Genomic DNA, 18,596 nt, shown 5'->3' with positions numbered 1-18,596 from the left:
TTGGGGCGCCGGATTCTGTCCCGGTTGCCCCTCTTCCAGGCCAGCTCTCTGCTATGGCCCAGGAATGCAGTGGAGGATGGCCTAAGTGCTTGGGCCCTGCACCCCATGGGAGACCAGGAGAAGCACCTGGCTCCTGCCATCGGATCAGCGCGGTGCGTCAGCCACGGCGGCCATTGGAGGGTGAACCAACGGCAAAGGAAGACCTTTCTCTCTGTCTCTCTCTCACTGTCCACTCTGCCTGTCAAAAAAAAAAAGTGATGCTGCCAGCTCCATTTTCTCTCTTTTGTAGTAACTTAGTATCAGCCACTGTTTCTAGTCAAACCATCTCTTGTGGTAAGGGAGGACCCTCCCCTCGGAGAACGATGCAATGGAGAAGCCCTGTGCCCTTGAACAGCTCATTCTATGCCCCCTACCCTGAGCCTTGGTTTCCACACCTGTGAGATGGGGCTAACAGGGGCACTGGACATACAGTGCGTGCTTGCAGTGGGCCAGGTGTCACGCGTCCCTCCAGGAAGCCCAGTGCTGGCCTGCTGTCCCTCGTGGGTGACCTGCCTGGCTCTGTCTGGAAGCCGGATTTGTCCCCGCTCAAACCGCCCCAGCTGAGACTCCAGAGCCCACAGCACACTGGGCCTGGGCCCGCTGCCACCCTGCATACCCCAGCTGGGGCACCCCCGTCCCACTTCCCCGTCACCTCCTTGGGGGTCCGGGCGTAGTCTGTCACCCGCTCCACTGACACGATGCTGCTCTCCAGGTCTGTCCAGCTGCGAACAGCCCACTGCAGCGTCTGTGTCACCTGGCGGGGAAAAGACATGCAGGCTCGCAGCCATCCCTGCGACCCAAGGGAGGAAGGGCAGGACACAGGAACAGGGCAGTCCAAGGACGTGGGCCCAAGGCTGAGAGGCAGGAATGCACCCCTCCCGGGGAGCCCGCATGTGCAGAGGGAACCCTGACATCAGCTGCGCCAGCCTCTTGCTGAAAGGGAGGCAGGACCAGAGAGGGTGCACAGCCCTCCCGTGGGCACCCAGCAGCTCCCAGGTCCATCGACTCCATTCTGACAGCTTTCCCAGAGGGGCGGGGTTTCCACCCACTTCCCCCACATCCCCTCCCTCTCCACCTTCAGCCCACCGCTCCCCAGGCACCTGCACTTCCTCCTCTGAGGGCTGCCCTGCACCCCCACCCCCATACTTTGTCCTTGAACTTGCTATCTCCTAAGCTTTGTTGCCAGAGATGCCTCAGCTGTAATCCTGGGCCCGTGACAGCACCTCCCGACAGGAGTTCCATGTCCGAAGCTCTTGGAGCCAGGCCTCATCGGTCACACATGCCACTCACAGACATACACACACATCTGTCCTGACCCAACATCACATGCTGTGATCAATACTCAAGGAAAAGCGAGCCGTGACCTGGAAAGGCGCTCCGTGTACTTAGTCTACAGTGCCGTGGTGACGGGCAGCTAGCCCATTGTTCAGATGAGTACACTGAGACCAGGAGGAAGATTCTGTTCCAACGTCTCCAGAGCCAAGCCTGCTCATATAGAGCTGTGACTCCCTCCTGTCAGGTAGCCGGAACTCGGGCTACTTGAAGGTCCTGCTGGCAGAGGTCTGTCTGTCCCCCTTCTACTAAACCCAAGCCCAGGGCAGGGCAGGGGGTCGGGGTACCTGGAGGGCGGCAGAGACAGAGAAGCCCACGAGGCCAGCGCTGAGGTGGTCCTTGCTCAGCACGGCACACAAGGCGGCCGCAAACACCAGGCCATTCCCCAGGAGCTCCAGGTTGGTGGCCAGCCACCTGTGAAGGGAGGCAGGTGACAGCAGGGTCAGTGGATGCCCTTGGGACCTGCTTCTCTGGACACAGGGACGGCAGCTCTGTACCCACAGGGGTCCCAGGCACAGTCTCGTCCCTTCCGAGCTCAGTGGGAGTCCTGTCTCGCCTCAGCCCAGTGCTGGGACTTGAACTTGTGTGTGTCTGGGTCACAGCTATGTTCTTGTAGAGAACTGGGAGGAGGCTGAAGACAATTGTGCATCTGCTCCATCACCAAGGCAACAGCCTCTTCCAGTCGCCTGGCAACAGAGCTGCTTCCTGCACCCTCTGCAGGGGACCTCTTAGGCCAGGTTCCACCTGCTCAGGCTGTGAGCTGAGAGTGCCTGTGGGCTACAGCCTCACCCAGGCCTCGGACTCTCTGGGTGACCATGGGCAGAACACTTGACCTCTCTGGCCACTCAATGTGGCCTCAAGCCACACAGGGGACACAGATGGATGACAAGGTCTTCTCTGCCCCAGGCTCTTCCTACCTGTCCGCCACCAGCCGTGGGAAGCTGGCCCTCTGGCTCTCGTCCACACGTGCATCGCTCTCATCCACAAAGGGGCCCTGAACTCGGAACGCCCGGACCACAGCGCTGCCCTGGAAGGTCTCAGCCATATGGGAGCACACAGACGAGAAGCTGGCCGACTCCAGGCGTTTCAGCTGGCACATGCTGGCCACGTACAGGCTCTGAGGCAGGAAGGGTGGAGAAGCTATGGACACAGACAAGGAGCTTCTAGAAGTACAGGGAGCCCCCAGATGAACCCTAGACTGAGCTGTGCTGCTAGCTTGCTGTGTGGCCTCAGGCCTGGCGCTTGCCCTCTCTGGGCTCTGATTTCCTTATAGCATCCTTGTCCCACGGTCCTTCTGAAAAATCACCTGGGGAGCTTCAGAAACTACCAGCGCCCCACCCCTGACATCCCTGGTGAACATGTGTTGCTCTCTGGCCGGAGGTCGTAAGCTGTGTGCAGGCAGTGGGCGAGTGGGAACTGAGCGTGCTGGCTCTGTAGATGTGGGGTCTCATTTGCTGTAGGATGGGCACGAGCAGCACGCAGTTTGCAGGTGGGAGCACCTGAGGCTCAGGGGCTTAGGCGCTGGTCTGACAGGTCCCAGTGCCCGAGTCCTAGCTTTCTCTGCCTGACCCCAACGCTCACAACAGAGAAGCATCCCTGGAGCCGGGAGGACTGTGGGTTTTGTTCAACTACCCTGTTTTTCCTCCTACTTAACTTTGGTTTCCTTGGCAAGGGTCCTGGGAAGTGACAATCATGGGACCTGATCATGGAGGTGGTCACATGCCCCAGCCTAGCCAATCAGAGCACACTTTCCATTTGCTCACTGTGATTGGTGCATGAAAGGACCAATCAGAACCTTCCCTGGGCACGCTATATGAACCCTGAGCTAGAGAAAGCTTTCTCTGTGCTGGGGTTGCTAAGATGGGAGGTGTGAGTACAGGTCAGCTAGCGACCATCAGACCTCACACCTGGAAAGAGAACCTGAGCAGCAGCAGGCCGAGCGGAACTGCCCAGTGGCTCTCAAACCTTGGCACACGTCAGAAGTACTAGGGGTCTCAGGAGACATGTGACCAGGCTTGTGTGGGCCCATCCTTTGGGGAGCACTGAGAAGAACAGCGTGTGCTAGGGTCACTCCCTCCACAAACCTCCCAATTCCACTGAGGCAGGTCTCCAGCCCTGGCCACAGTCTAGCTGAACGCAATGGCCTTGGAAACCTAGCAACACCCTCTTGGTTTCCGGACAACCAGTCGGCTGGGAACATCTGGGAGATAGGCACTGGGGTGGAAGCTTGAAACATACAGTGGTGCCTCCACCTAGGGATCCCACTAGGGGCAACCCCATTTGCCCAGCTGGGCAGACTCTCCCAGGCTCACTCCTGCCCAGAGATAGGGGACTGGCTGAGGTGCCCCCGGCTGACCTCCCCCTACCTGAAACCCAGCGTAGAGGAGTGCCAGTGGCAGGATGGCCACCATGGCCAGCGGCGTGGCCATTGTCACCACCAGGATGACCTCCAGGAGTCCGAAGGCATAGGTCAGCAGGGACCGGAGCTTGTCTGGCAAATCCACGTCCACCGTGTCCGTCTCCTTGGAGAAGCGGTTCAGCAGGTTCCCCACAGGCGTCCACTCAAAGAAACCGATGGGAGACCGTGCCACATCCCACAGGAGCCTCTGGAAGAGCAGCCTGGACGCCCGGACCCCACCCAGCAGCACTGTGGCCATGGAGGCAAACAGCCCGATAGCTGGGAAGGCAGAAAGGGTCAGACAGTGAGAGCTGGAGCCCTCGGGAGCCTCGCCAGGGCCTGGGTGGGTCTTCCCGTCACCCTGTGGTGGCCATCGTGTGGCTCGGCCACCCTGAGTGTCCCCTGATAGGCCTCTCTCCCAAGTCCATGGGCATCTGGAACCTCAGAATGTGACCTTATTTGGAAATAAAGTCTTGACAGATGTAAAGATCTTGAAATCACCTTGGATTTAGGGCGAGTGCTAACTGCAATCATGTATGTGTATGTACATATACACATATATAATTTTATCTTATTTATTTCACAGACACCCCCCCCCCCTTCCAGTGAATCGCTTCCCAAACCTAACAGCTGGGGCTGGGCCAGGCCAAAGCTGGGAGCTGGGAACTCCACCCAGGTCTCCCACGTGGGTGGCAGGGACCCAGCTACTACTGCTGCCTCTCCGAGTGTCCAGCAGGGAGCTGGAAGTGGAGCCAGGACTCCAACCCAGGCACTCTGACGTGGGGTATGGGCACCCCAGGAAGCACCTTAACTGCAGCACCAATGTCCACTCCTTTTTAAAAGACACAGAGAAGGAGAAGTGAAGGTGGAGGCAGGGCCGGGAGCACACGTCCATCCAGCAAGGAAGCCAAGGCTGGCCAAAGCCACCAGGAGGGGCAGTGTCTCCCCCAGAGCCTCCGCAAGGGGCCAACGCCGCCAGCATCGTGACTTTAGGCCTCTGAACAGTGAGAGAACACATTTCTGTTGTCATAGGTGTGTGGTCACTTGCTTTACGGCAGCCAACACACAGCCCTTCCTCGTGGTGCCCACCTCACCTAACTCACCCCTTGGTTCCAGAGTGGGGAACGTTTAGCCTTGGCCAATCTGAACTACTGCCATTGGCTCAGGGACTGATACCCGACTCAAGTCAGGCCAGTCAGAACAAGACTGCACTTCGCCAGAACATGTGTGAAAAGGACTTTGGCTGTTTTGAGCTGTGAGTTATCATCTCGCCCCTCGAGGGGGTACCCTGCCACGACAGGAAGCAGTTTCTGCCAGCCTTGTTTGGAGCCCTGGATCCAGCCATACCTGAAGCCAATGACTTGTGGCTACCATTCCCATGAGCCAATAGATTCTTTTTCTGGTTAAAGCAGCTTAAATTGGAGCCGAGTCTTCTGTTCTTTGTATTCGGTCACTCTGGACTCCAATCTGCCCATCTTTGAAATGGGTACAATAAGACCCATCTTTACCTATCAGATGAGGGACAGGAGGATGTGACATGATTTTCGGAAAGAAATGTGCCACCCAAATGGGGCTCAGTTCATTCAAGGACATGGTTCGCTCTGACAATTCCATTTCTACTTCCTCTTTAAGTAAATGTTCACCTGGAGTCCTCCACAGCACGCCCAGTGCTGGCCAAAGAGCCTGTAGGCTTCTGGACCAGACGGAGCTTCGAGTTCAGGCCTGATGCCCTCATCTGACAGAGGAGAACTTTGGTGACATGGCCGAGGTCACTCAGCGCACCAGCTGAGTCAACACAAAACAATGAGCCAGTCCTTTCACGATGAGGTTACGCTCACAAGTTGGGCCTCGTACTCCCTTCAGGAAAACCAGGGGCGAGGGACAGGGCAGGGCAGGGGAGGCTGTGAGGGGGCAACAGGAGGGCCTGTGTGGTGGTGGGATGGTCCAGGACCTGCCTGGGGTGGTGGACACAGGAACCTGTGTAGGGGACAGAATTGCATGCAGGTGCACACACAGCTGGGGAGAGCAGAGGCCTGTGGGTTGACCTAAGACAATATCCTGGCTGATACCATCTAGCAACCCATTATTGGGAGAACGGGGCGGGGTGTACCAGAGAGCCTCTCCTTGCTTCTCACAGCTGATGCGAGTCTCTACGGAAGGCTTGCATTCAAACAAGGGAGAGGGAGCAAGTACTGAGCTAGCGGCAAGATGCCTGCATCAGACATGGGAGTGCCCGGCTTTGCTTCCCGGCTCTGGCTCCTGACCTCAGCTTCCTGCTATTGTAGACCCTGGGGGCAGTGGTGTTGGCTCAGGGATCGAGTCCTTCCTACTCTCTTCGGAGACTTGGATCGAGTTCCCAGCTCTGGCTCCTGCCCAGCCCTGGTTGCAGTGGGCATTTGTGGCATAACCCCGGACAAGTTAAGATTTTAAAAGGTGAAAGAAGAAATGGGAGATGCTGGTGGCAGTGATGCACCTGTTGGGGAGGGTCCAGCTCTGGAGATGTGGTCCGAGCAGGGCAGGCAACCAACAGGCAGAGTGGGGGAGGGGCTGGGACCAATTCTCAGGGGTTCCAGGGAAGGAGAGATGGGCACTGGTGCTGTCTCTGCTCCCTGCAACCCCATCTTGGGAACCCAGGTCTGGGCTTGGGCCCAGGAGGGCATGCAAAGATCAGGGAAGACAGGCAAGCCTGGGGTAGGTGGGCAAGGGAGCCCTGAACCCCTCTCCACTCCGTGGAGCTGGGATGAGGAGGTTTGGGGGGAGGGGTACCTTGGAGGCAGCCAAGGAGCCCAAAGATGCAGCCGCGCAAGGCCGCCTGCGCCTGCCTCCCATCCACGGCGGGGTCATCTGCCCACAAGCTCAGCCAGTAGCCCCGGCAGAAGGAGGCCGCTTGCTGGCACAGGAAGAGAAAGAGGACGTAGAGGCAGAACGGGCTGCCCACGGCCCGCAGGTAGGTCAGGTACATGGTGGCTTTCACCTGCAGCACACGTCGGGGAGAGGGTGGCAGAGAAGGGGGGCGGGGTGAGTTGGGACAAGGCCAGGGGAGGCTCCCAAAGCACAGACCAATCATGGGCTCTTGGTGCCCCTACCACCAGCTGTAGCATCTCCCTACGCACCCCCCAGCCTCAGGCCCCACGCCCACCCCCCGAAGGTGACGCTCTCTGGGTTTGCAGTTTTCTTGAACACCTACTAAGGGCCAGGCATGTGTCCCTACCCTGGCACTCACCTCCATCCCGCGGGGAAGGAAGCTGAGGCTCAGAGGGGCCGGGGCGAGGTCCTACTCCTCCCGGCCTGCGGCTCTCCACCCGCCACAGCCAGGGGGAGCTCCGGAGCACATCAGCCCAACCCCGTCATGCTGAGCTGCCTGCTAGGGGCTTCCTCTCCCTTCTCAGATTCCCTGCCACTCGGCCCTCCTCACTGGACCCCCTTCTCTGCTCGGGCCCGGGAGCTGTTCCCTCCGCCTCCTGCCTTCCACAGCAGCTTCCCTGGCACCCCGCAGGCAGCTCCGAGCAGCCTATCCCAGCGGACCCTGGCCCTCAGCTGGGCTCCACCTGTCACCCTGCTCTGGCTTCTTTACAGAACCTACTGCTATCTGACACTAGCCTGCTTGCTGGCCCAGCTATGCACCCTCTCTCCACCCTCCCTGGCGTGCGAGCACCACCAGGCCAGAAATATCTGCTGGGTGGGTGACAGGATGGATGGGTGGGTGGAGGAGTGGGGGCTGGGGAGGGTAGGTATGGAGGTGAGTGGGCAGACAGACGAGCAAATGCGTGAATGGGTGGGTAGGTAGCTAAGTGAAGGGCCAATGGATAAATGGACAGAGAGATGAACGGTGGGTTATGGTTGGGTATGTGCTTAGGTGGGATGGAAGGACGAGTGGATAAATGAGTGGGTGGGTGGGCACGTGGACGGGTGATGGGATGAATGTGTGAACAGAGCCAGAGAACTGGCACAAGCTCCATATTTGGTCTGGTCCAGATTCATGTCCTTTGCCAGCTGTGAACACAGACGAGTCCTTAGGTCTCTAAGGTGTCTAAAATAGGGTTCTCACTGTCTACGCTTTAGAGAAGCTGTGGGGAGTAGGAGACATGAGGGTCTAGAACTCCACTTGGCACACAGTAGGTAATCAATCAAGGTCTGCTCCCGGGGCGGCAGCAGTGCGTGGGGAGGGCAGCACAGCAGCCGCCGGTGGTTACCCTGCCAAACTGCACGCTGTCCTCTCCTGGCGGCCGTCCTGCCCCCTCGGGGTCATCGAGCAGGGCCCCTGTGTGGGCTGTGGACGCGCCCCTGACCTTCTCCAGGGCTGGCTTGATGGGCCTGTCAGTCACGGGGAATGAGGGCAGATCAGCGTCTCTCCTTTGCCGGGGGTTTCATACCCAACCCTCAGGCCTGCCGGGAGCCCCTGGGCTCTGGGTGCACCCCTTGCCCACTCACACCTCTGTCCATTCGCTGGCACTGAGCACCAGCCAGGTGCCAGAGCCCCGCCTCCCTGGGCAGGGTCCAGCCTCGAGAGTCAGGACGCCTGTTCCTCCAGCACCACCTCCCTCCATGAACCCATTTCCCCAGCTTTCGGGCTCTGCTTCCAAGTCTTCCTGCTGACCTGAGCTTAACTACGATCGTTTGTCCCCCTCTTGCTGACCTCAGGTTTGTCCGTCCAACCTGGTGGAATAACAACTTTGCACAATTTGGACGCTGAGGACTGGCTCAGTTTTCCCGGCAGTAAAGATGGGGTTTCTCTCGGAACACATCAGCTATTGTCTATCATGCATCGTCCACTGATTTGTTACCCATCTGCATACTTGCGTGCACCTGTTTATGTAGCTACCTTAGCTGATCTTGGGATTCTTGTACACTACAAAGGCAGGCGCGCTTGCCCAGTGTGTGTTCTGAGTGGCCAGCTGGGGTGGAGAGGGAGGAACCAAGCCAGCTTCAACATTTCCAAGGACCAAGGTCCCTTGATGTTGTGCCACACCACGACAGCTGCCACTCAAGCTCAAGCCATCCAGTGTTCAATGATCTGTTCTGTGAGGCCACCCACCTCAGAAGCTGAGTGCCAGGTGGTAGATAGCCCTGCTGAGAGGCCAGCTGTGCTCTGCCTCAAAACAGCTGGGCGAAAAGGGGCCAGCAGGCCAGCTCTGGGTGACCCCTCGCCTGCATGTCTGGGAAAGCACCAAGTGATGCCACGAGTGTGGACTCAAACCCTGAGTGACAGGGCCTGGTGGGATCGTGACCGGCTGTGTTGAAGATTTGCCATTGGAACTGGTCCTGTCCACTCAAGCAAGAAACTCTAAGAAGTATTCATTAAAACATTCACCATGGAGAAGGGCAAATCCTTCATGCAGTGAACTGGCCACTGGGGGCTTAAGCACTTCAGCCAGCTGACCAAATCATCTTTGGTGAATTATGGCACAGCTGAACACTGGGGAATATACAGCAGGTGCTCTGTCCAAAATAGTTTTGCCCACCCTCCCTTCCTGCCTGAGATGCCGGTGGTCATGCTGCAGACCTGTGCCCCCCGTACCCCCGGGGACTCACCTCTCTGGCCTCGGCTCAGACCTGTCGCCTGCAGGGGAGCTCCCGGGGTCCTTGGCACTGGTCACATGTTCCGTCTCTGCAAGGCCAAGGGAGTCAGGTCACACCCTGGGGGTCCCCCTGAGAGGTCTGAAGCCTCCACCTCCCCGATCATCTGTTTGTCCCAGACTCAATCCTGCTGCCCTTCCCAGCAACGTCTCTCCCCTCCCTGGGATCTTCTGAAAACACCATTCATTCATTCATTCAATGGGGTACCTTCAAAAGGTTCCTGGTAAATAGAATTGAAGGTTCAGTCTGCAGGACTGGCAATGTAGTGTAGTGAGCTAAGCCACCACCTGCAACACTACAGCCCCACGTTAGAGCACTGGTTCGAGTCTCAGCTGCTCTACTTCTGATTGCTCCCTGCTAATGCACGGGGAAGGCAGCAGAAGACGGCCCAAGTGCTTGGCCCCAGCCACCAGTGGGGGAGACCCAGCTCCTGGCTTAGGCCTGATCAGGACCCCACTGTTGCAGCCAACTGGGCAGTGAACCAGCAGATGCAAGATCTGTCTCTCCCACTCTTACCACTCTGCCCTGCAAATAAATCTTTATAGCAAGGGAAAAGGAGGCTGGATAACGAAGATTTGTTCTAAAATTTTTCCACCCGAAGCACATTGATTTTTTTTCTTAGTCACTGAGTTAAAAATAATTTTTTCCTAACATTTACATAGGGCACAAAATGATATTTCTACGTGTGTATTCAGCAGGCATTGATCAAATCAATGTATTAACAGTTCCATCTCCATATCATTTCTTTGTATTTGGAGACTTCAATCTCTCCTCTAGGTATTCACAAAGTATGTAAGGTTAGTGTTAACTTTAATCATCCTGCTCTTCTATGGAATAATAGGAATTATTCTTTATGTTTCTTGGATTTTTTTTAAAGATTTATTTATTTGAAAGGCAGAGTTACACAGAGAGAAGAGAGGCAGAGAAAGAGAGAGAGTCTTCCATCTGCTGGTTTACTCCCCAGTTGGCCGCAATGACCAGAGCTGCACCGATCTGAAGCCAGGAGCCAGGAGCTTCTTCCGGGTCTCCAACGCAAGTGCAGGAGCCCAAGGACTTGGGCCATCTTCTTCTGCTTTCCCAGGCCACAGCAGAGAGCTGGATTGGAAGTGGAGCAGCTGGGTCTCGAATCAGCACCCATATGGTATGCTGGCACTTCAGGCCAAGGCATTAACCTGCTGTGCCACAGTGCCGACCCCTATTGGATTTTTTTAAAGATAAATTTACTTTGGTGCAAAAAAAAAAAAATTGAAATCCACACCTGTGAGGGATCTTTGAAAAGTACATGGAAGGGGACAGCACTGTGGCATAGTAGGCTAAGCCTCTGCCTGCAGCACCAGCATCCCATATGGGTACCGGTTCGTGTCCTGGCTGCTTCATTTCTGATCCAGCTCCCTGCTAATGCACCTGGGAAAGCAATGGAGGACGGCCCAAGTGCTTGGGTCCCTGCACCCATGTGGGAGACCTGGAAGAAGCTCCTGGCTCTGGATTGGCTCAGCTCCAGCCCTTGCAGCTATATGGGGAGTGAACCAGCAGATGGAAGACTTTTCTCTCTTTCCCTCTGTCTATAACTCTACCTCCAAATAAATAAATAAATAAAATCTTTAGGAAAAAAGGTGCATGGAAAATGGGCATTACAAAAAAGCATGCACAGGTCTGAATTTTTTGCACTAAAATAAACCTTTTCATTCCACTTTGTATGAGCTTTCTGAAGCTTCAGATTTGTAGAACTGAGTATCCAATATGAACTTGGAGTTGGTAAAACAGCAGTGAACATTGTTCAACATCAAGTGACTGCTGCCTGCCCCCCGACACTCCTTCGGACCTGTGATACTCTTTTCTGGCTAAGTTCCACCCAGCCTTGGTGGCCACCTCCCCAAGACAGGACCGCCCTCCCTGACCCACCGCCCTGCAGGCAGGCCAACGCTCAGAGACAGAGCTGCAGGGGCTTAACCACAGGTCTGTAAGCAACAAACAGCCCATAAGCCACTTGGGGGTTGTTTGTTCTAATGTAGCTGTCACAGCAAAAGCCGCCAACAGAAACAGGCAAGTTCTACGAGGCACCTCTTCTAGCTTGGGGTGAAAATGGAGTTACGAAGGTTAGCCCGTTGTGGTGCAAAAAATGTTGCCATCTATGTCTAACTTTTTGATAACATGCATTTACCAAGAACTTATTGACTACCCCTCAAATGCATGGATTTCAACATTTCCTAACCAAAAGAAATTTCTCATTTGATTCCATTTCCCAAGAGCTACTGGAAGTACCCTCGTGGCTTTCAGCTCCATGATGGTGGTGCTGTGGGTCAGCACTGGAGTGGGCCAGGGCTAAGCAGACGTTTTCAGAAGAGGCTGGGCTGTGAGTCCTGGCTTCGCCGTGGAGGGGCAGGGATGACAACACCATGTTCTCTAGAGTCAAGTTCAAGTCCCAACACTGCCACTTAGAAGCCAAGTCATATGGGACCAGTGCCCTCACTTCCGGCACTCGGCTTCCCCATCTGTAAAAGGCAGATCACCTGGGCTCCAACCCCACAGGTGCACCGTGCTGTCTGTTGTCAGCTGTCACTCCCCATCAGGGCAGGTGAGCTCAGGGCGGTGACCGGGTGTCCAGCTGGCCATGCGTTCTCTGTCCCTAATGTGGCCTTCCTGGCTCCACAGATTTTCCTGCTCAGCGGAAGCTATGAGCATTGTTTCTGGACCAAAGTTCTAATCTCTGACCTTGGGCAAAATTTAACTCTTGGGACCATGTTAGGTGCAGCTGGTTAAGCCACCGTTTTTAACGCCCATATCCCGGTTCAAGTCCCAGCTGCTCCACTTCTGATCCAGATCCCTGCTAATGCACCTGGGAAAGCAGTGGAAGGTGGCCCAAGTGCTCAGGCCCCTGCACCCATGTGGGAGACTTGGAAGAAGCTCTGGGCTCCTGACTTTGGCCTGGACTAGCCCTGGTCATTGGGGCCATCTGGAGAGTGAACCAGTAGATAGAACATTGCTCTCTCTCTCAAAAATATCTTTTAGAAGAAATGAAGGAAAGAACTACTGAACTCTTTGTCTCGGCTTGCTCACCTGTAAGATGAGCGAATTGAACAATGGGTGTTCAGGAAGGGACGTGGCACAGACCCTGGCACACAGGAGGCGTCACCTGCTCGTGCTGGGGGAAGCAGTGGCCTCCTGGAAGAGCCATTTCCTGCTAGATCGGGGCCCACGGCAGGTGAGTGGGGTTTACCAGGGAATGCCCGTCACGTCGCTGCGACACCCAGAGCCTTCTCAAGTGTGGCCCGAGTCAGATGCAGAGACTCCACAACCCCAGCCAGTACCTCCTCCTCCTCTCTCCCCCGGCGGGCTGGCTCCCTCCAGGAGGCCCACCAGGGCGCCCTTCCTGTGCAGAAGCTCCTGGTAGGAACCCATCTCCGCAATGGCCCCGTCTTCCAATACCACGATGCAATCAGCCTGGGGTAGCACGTGGAGCGCGTGGGTCACGAGAATCCGCGTCTAGGCAGTGGAGGGGTAGAAGTTACGCTGTGCGCTTGGCCAGTCCCCTGGAGCTGGGGGCGGGGGTGGTGCCCTTGGCTCAGCACCGGGAGTACCCCCCACTGCAGGGGACACCTTCAACCTGCGTCTTGGAAAAGGGTTCCAGGGAGCTCATCTAACTCAACTCAGAACTTGCAGTGGACCCATGCAGTTGACCCTCGACCTCAGACAGGGTTACCCTGACAAACCCATGGTATGCTGGGAAGATCGTAAGTCAGAATGTGTTCAGCTGGAGCCAGCACTGTGGTGTAATGGGTTAACCCATGGCCTACAGCGCCAGCATCCCATATGAGCACTGGTTCCAGTCCCGGCTGCTCTACTTCTGACCCAGCTCTCTGCTAATGCACCTGGGAAAGCAGCAGAAAATGGCCCAGTGTTTGGGTCCCTGTCACCCACATGGGAGACCCAGAAGAAGCTCCTGGCTTTGGCCTGGCCTCAGCCCTGGCTGTTGTGGCCATCTGGGGAGTGAACCAGCAGGTGGAAGACCTCTGTATCTCCCTCTAACTCTTTCAAATAAAAAAAAATGAATCTTAACAATAAAAAACGACGTGTATAATGCACGGCCTAGCTCAGTGACCTGGCGCATGCACTGTAGAGCCTTGGTCGGTGACCTCGGGGCTGGGCTGGGAGCTGTGGCTGCTCTCGGTGCACCATGTGAGACCCTCCCGGCCCTACCCTGGACAAAGGGAACTGAAAAGGCCACATACAGCATCTTGCTGAATGCATGTCACTCTCACAGCATCAGCCAAAAGACAGTTAAGTCAAACCACCCAAGCCAAAGACCAGCTGGAGCGCTTTAACCGGAGGCCGCCACTCAAGAAACAGCAAGCCACGGTGAAGCCGCCAGGGGCTGGCGGCGGGCTGTCACACACTGACTTCACAGGGACTCGAGGTGGGGCCTGTGAGGGACCTGGGTCAGGACTGGGCTCTACGGGCTCCCTCTGCACAGGTCCTGGGCCCTCGGAAGTCTCTCCCAAACTCACCGTTCCCCGAAGCAGCCCGGCGGGTCCGATGACCTGGTTGAAGACGTGCCGGCCCACGTGGGCGTCCAGTGCCGCCAGGGGGTCATCCAGCAGGTACACGGCTGCCTTTCTGTACACAGCCCGGGCCAGGCTCAGCCGCTGCTTCTGACCCCCGGAGAGATTCATACCCTGTGGCCACACGGAGGGGCAGGGACTGGAGTTGACATCTGCCAGGTGACACGGGAGCCACTGGGCACATCGGGGGCAGTGCACCTCACAGTGCCTGTCCCCAGGGCCACAATCAGCTCTAAGGAGTTGCTCCCAGGCCATCCTCCCGTCAGTCTTTGCTTCTCCCCTTTCCAGGCAGGCTTCTCGGAGCAGGTATCTGTAGCCCCTATATCTATTCTCTTCCCACTTACTTCCTGTCCACTATAGCTCCAGTTCCCATTTCTCCACCGACAGCACCTTCCTGGGGGACACCAGTCATGTCCCTGAGGCTTAATCCAGAGCTGGCTTTTTAGCCCTCATCTCTCCCTCTCTCCCCTCTCGTTCATGTACCACTTACTGTTTGGCACTGGGCACCCAGCAATAAACCAAACCTGGATCTCTCATTCTAAGGAGGATGGGATGGGAGGACGATCCACACAACAAGAGAGGGTGACAGCAAAGCTGATGGCGTTCTGTGCTATGGAGAAAACCCAGCAGGGAAGGGTACAGGGGCCACCGAGCAGGGAGAACTGGGTAAGGCACTCAGGAAAGCCTCTCTGGTGGGTGACAGAAGGGAGGAATGAGCCGCAGGGACTTCTGACCAGGGCATGGGGGGAGGACATCCTAGCAGATGGCAGATGCAAAGGCCCTGTGCATGTGGGAGCACCGTGGAGACCCAGCAGGCCGCAGTGAGGCGGCAAAGGGGGTGCGTGACCAGAGGACAGATGGAGAAGTGGGGTGGGTGGCGGGGACCTCGTGGGGGATTGTCAGGACTCTGGCTTTGACTCTGAGGAGCACGGGGAGCCCCTGGAGGGTTCCGAGCAGAGGAAGGAAGTGGCCCACGTTTGCCCATTCCCCCTGGCTGCTGTGCTGGCACTAGACTGCAGGCATGGATGACAGCAACCAGGGGGCGGGCGGGAGGCCCCAGCATGGAGAGCTGACAGCAGGGACGAGATGTGGGGGTATGGGAGAACGAGAGGGACTGAAGGGGCGCCCAGGGCTCAGACGCTGGCCTCGGGAAGGGTGCAGGTGGAGGTGGCGATGCCACAGATGGGCGTGGTGTGGGCAGAGGAGGTCCTGAGACCCCAGATGTCTGCACAGCGTGGGAGGGCGGCAGGCGGCCCCCTTCTTGAGACACTCGGCTCGCCCCGCCCACCCTTGGTGCCCCCATCCTCCTTGCTGGCCCACCCTCTGCTCCTCTAGACCCTCCCCTGGGCCTGCCCCCTGCTCCCCAGGAACCCTCAGCATTCCCTTAATTTTAACGCCACCTCCCGCTAGAAGACCCAGCTCCAGGGTCAGCAAACTTCCTCTGGCAAGGGCCAGGTGGCAGCTCCCCAAAGCCTTGCGGGTCACGGTCTCGGTCACAGCTGCTCAGCTCTTCCTTTGAGTGCCCCGACAGTGGGCGTGACTGAGGCCCAATAAAACTTTATTTATAAAAACAAGCCGTGGGCCGGATATGGCCCCGTGGGCAGAACTGTCTGAGCGCTGCCCGATCCAAAGCTCCAGCTGCCCACATCCTGTTTGTTGGACACCTCCGCCCAGACCCTTTGATGAGATCCAGAGAGGGGAAGCACTTTGACCGGTGTCACCCAGCAGGGCCAGGCAGAGCAGGCCAGGATCAGACGGCCCCCATCGCCTGCAAGGGGTGCCTGTCCTACAGGGACCATGAGGCCCTCACCTGCTCTCCAACCGGGCTGTGCACCCCTGCGGGGAAACTGTCCACGTCTGGCCCCAGCGCGCAGGCCTGCAGGACCTCCGCCAGCCACGGCAGGTCCGGCTCCTGCTGGAAGCACACGTTCTCCAGCACGGAGCAGTTCTGGACCCAGGCCTCCTGCGGCACGTACGCCACGGGACCCTGCAACGAACGCAATGCGCTTTGGTGGGTGGAGGCAGGAGTGATCCTGGGGCGGGGGGCAGAGGGAGGTGGGGAGTAACTGGGAAGGGGCTGGGTGGTGAGGTGGGGACCCTCAGGCTGAGGACGAGGGGACACTCCTAGCAGACGGGGGCCGGGCGGCTCACCTTGATGCTCACAGAGCCCTCCACCTTCCACAGCTCCCCAAGCAGGGCAGAAAGCAGGGAGGACTTCCCCGCCCCCACTGGGCCCACGACAGCCAGCAGACAGCCCTGTGGCACGGTGAGGTTCACCCTGCAAGCCGGGAGGGGACACGCATCCCCAGTCAGGGCCCTGCCGGCCTCTGTGCATGGTGAGTGAATTCACACCCCCTTGGCCTCTCCTGCTGGTCACTCTGGGAGGTCGGGAGATGGCTGCTGAGGACCTCAGAGGCCAGTGCTCCCCTTGCCCAGTCCTCATCAGGCAACCCCAGAGGCCATCCTGCCCACGTCTTTGCATGCAGAGCTCACACACACACACACACACACACGCACACCACACACACCTGCTTGCATTCGCATGCGTGTGCCCAAATGCAAGCATACTCATGCCCTCACGTAAGCATCCATGCACGCATACCATACACGTGATGTGTGCACACACATCTACACACATGTAAGTGTGTGTGAGGGAATACGTGTATTCATACATGCATGCCCACATACAGGTGCACCACACACGGCCGCATCACACAGGTCCACTCTCACACGTGCACATGCACACAGCTGATGGTCGCACGAAGCCTTAACCGCCATCACCTCCCACCTGAGCTCCCCTGGAGGCTCCCCATGGCTCTCACTGCTCTGCCCCTGGCCGTGTCCCACAGCTCATCCTCTACCCAGCGGCCGCGAGGACCTCTTTAAACCCAGCTTCAGCTCTTGACAGTGCCTGGCTAAGCCAGGTCACTTCCAGTGCTCCCATTTCGCTCAAGGTCAGAGCTGAGGTCCTCCTCCCGCTCTGCCTCAGCCACACTGACCTCGTTCTTGAACACAAGAGGCCCATAGTTCTCAACACAGGGGGAGTTCATCCCCCCAGGGGTCCCTTGGCAAGGCCTAGAGATCTAACTGTTACAGCCGATGGCCCTGCATCTGGTGGGTAGAGAGTGCAGTCGACGCACAGGACAGCCCACAATAAAGGATTATCTGCTCCACATACCAGTAGTGCTGAAGCTGAGAAGCCTGGGTCTGGCGCACTCCTGCCCCAGGACATTTGCACTTGCTACCCCCACTGTTTAGAGAGCTGCCTGCCATGGCTCCTGACATTGACCACTGCACTCCATTCCCCACCCCACCTCCATCAGGATGTCACCCAAGAGAGCGGGGCCCCGGCCTGTCTGTTCCACGCTACCACCGGTGCCTGGAGCAGCCCTGACCCACAGCGAACACTCAGTGAATACTGCACAGACGCCGCCCAGGGAACTCTCTTTCCCTTCTTCGCAGCCTCGGGGCTGGCGCGAGTTCTCAGCTTTCACAAAGGCTTGCCCTTGAGGTGGGGGCCTCAGGGGACAGTGACCACAGGACTGACACAGAGCACATGGAGATGCGCACAGCCGACAGGGCCGGGCCTATGAGCTCCTCTTGGTGTCACCTGGCAGAGTCTGGAAGCAGGGGGACATCTCGCACCCGACGTAGGAAGCTCACATGCCCCTGTCCCCCACCCCCAACCACAGAGGCTCTGGCTTCCCCCAGGGCGCTCTCAGTGGGGGCAGTACCAGGAACAGCCAGCCCTGCCCCGCCCCCTCTAGCCCCAGGCTGGACCCGGACCCGCAGGCCCCCCAGGCAGGAGGAGACAGAGCCCCCGCAGCTTCTCCCTGTGGCTGTGAAGGGTGCTCCCAGGGCAGTCCTCCGTACCTGTGGAGGCAGGGAGGCCCCTCCTGGGCCCACGAGAAGGTACCGCTCTGTACAGCGATGCATTCCTTCCCAGGAGCTGCAGGACACAAGAGGCGGTTCTAGGAGACCCCTGCTTGGTGGGCACTCCCACCAGAGACACCCCCAAAGCTCTCCCACTGAACCAGACACTCTAGCTTGTGGGTGGCAACCCTGCAAGGGTCCTGTTCTCTCTATCTCCCCCTCTGGCTATTTAACTCTGGGCTAGGCAAGCCATGGCTAAGGCCAAATCCCACCTGCAGCCTACTTTTATAAATAAAGTTTTATTGGCACACAGCCACACTTGTTCCTGTGTATTTTTTTACGGCTGCTTTGGTGCAGTAACAGCAGAGCTGAGCGGCTGCAACAGGGAGTGGGTGGTCCCCAAACCTCAAACAGGCACAATCTGGCCCTTTGCAGAAAAAGTCAGAGAGCTTCCGAGATAATTTATAGTCCTGCCCAGGGCTTCATGGCATGAGGGCAGCAGAGTTAGCGCCCCCCCCCTCCCCCGGGGATGACAGATGGAAACGGGCTGTGGTCTCCCCGTGTCTGTGGGCTTGGGATTCTTCTCAGTGTAAGGAAGGAGGAATCCGATGAGCGGCTGTTCATTCTGAATGCATACTTGTCTTAAAAGATTGTCTTAAAAAGGGCAAACAGGTAGCTCAGAATCTCTGGCTGGGGGTAGAGTGCTGAGCAAACACACTTCTCCATTATTTTAGTCACTTGGACAGTGTACAGGGAAGGCTGCAGGTAAAACACAGGGTGAATTTCAGGTCAACAACGCAGCCGGTTTTTTCTTACTA

General features: G+C 57.4%; 1 protein-coding gene across 2 annotated transcripts in view; it reads right to left on the bottom strand.

The window, feature by feature from the left end:
- ABCC6 (ATP binding cassette subfamily C member 6) overlaps positions 1–18,596 on the bottom strand; it is a 51,173-nt gene that overhangs the window by 4,163 nt on the left and 28,414 nt on the right. The window contains exons 15-26 of one of the 2 annotated variants that reach the window (XM_062179975.1): positions 17,779–17,854; positions 16,057–16,183; positions 15,716–15,892; positions 13,852–14,019; positions 12,655–12,829; positions 9,302–9,377; positions 7,963–8,083; positions 6,536–6,743; positions 3,738–4,048; positions 2,289–2,488; positions 1,659–1,785; positions 692–793 (exon numbers count right to left, since the gene is read on the bottom strand). In XM_062179975.1, the coding sequence (XP_062035959.1) occupies positions 692–793; positions 1,659–1,785; positions 2,289–2,488; positions 3,738–4,048; positions 6,536–6,743; positions 7,963–8,083; positions 9,302–9,377; positions 12,655–12,829; positions 13,852–14,019; positions 15,716–15,892; positions 16,057–16,183; positions 17,779–17,854 (1,868 nt within the window). The remainder of the gene's footprint in view (positions 1–691; positions 794–1,658; positions 1,786–2,288; positions 2,489–3,737; positions 4,049–6,535; positions 6,744–7,962; positions 8,084–9,301; positions 9,378–12,654; positions 12,830–13,851; positions 14,020–15,715; positions 15,893–16,056; positions 16,184–17,778; positions 17,855–18,596) is intronic. The other variant, XM_062179976.1, reaches the window with a different exon arrangement.

The sequence above is a fragment of the Lepus europaeus genome, chromosome 21 (genome assembly GCF_033115175.1).
Source record: "Lepus europaeus isolate LE1 chromosome 21, mLepTim1.pri, whole genome shotgun sequence".
Classification (NCBI taxonomy): domain Eukaryota; kingdom Metazoa; phylum Chordata; class Mammalia; order Lagomorpha; family Leporidae; genus Lepus; species Lepus europaeus.
This window is presented reverse-complemented; position numbering and strand designations above follow the sequence as displayed.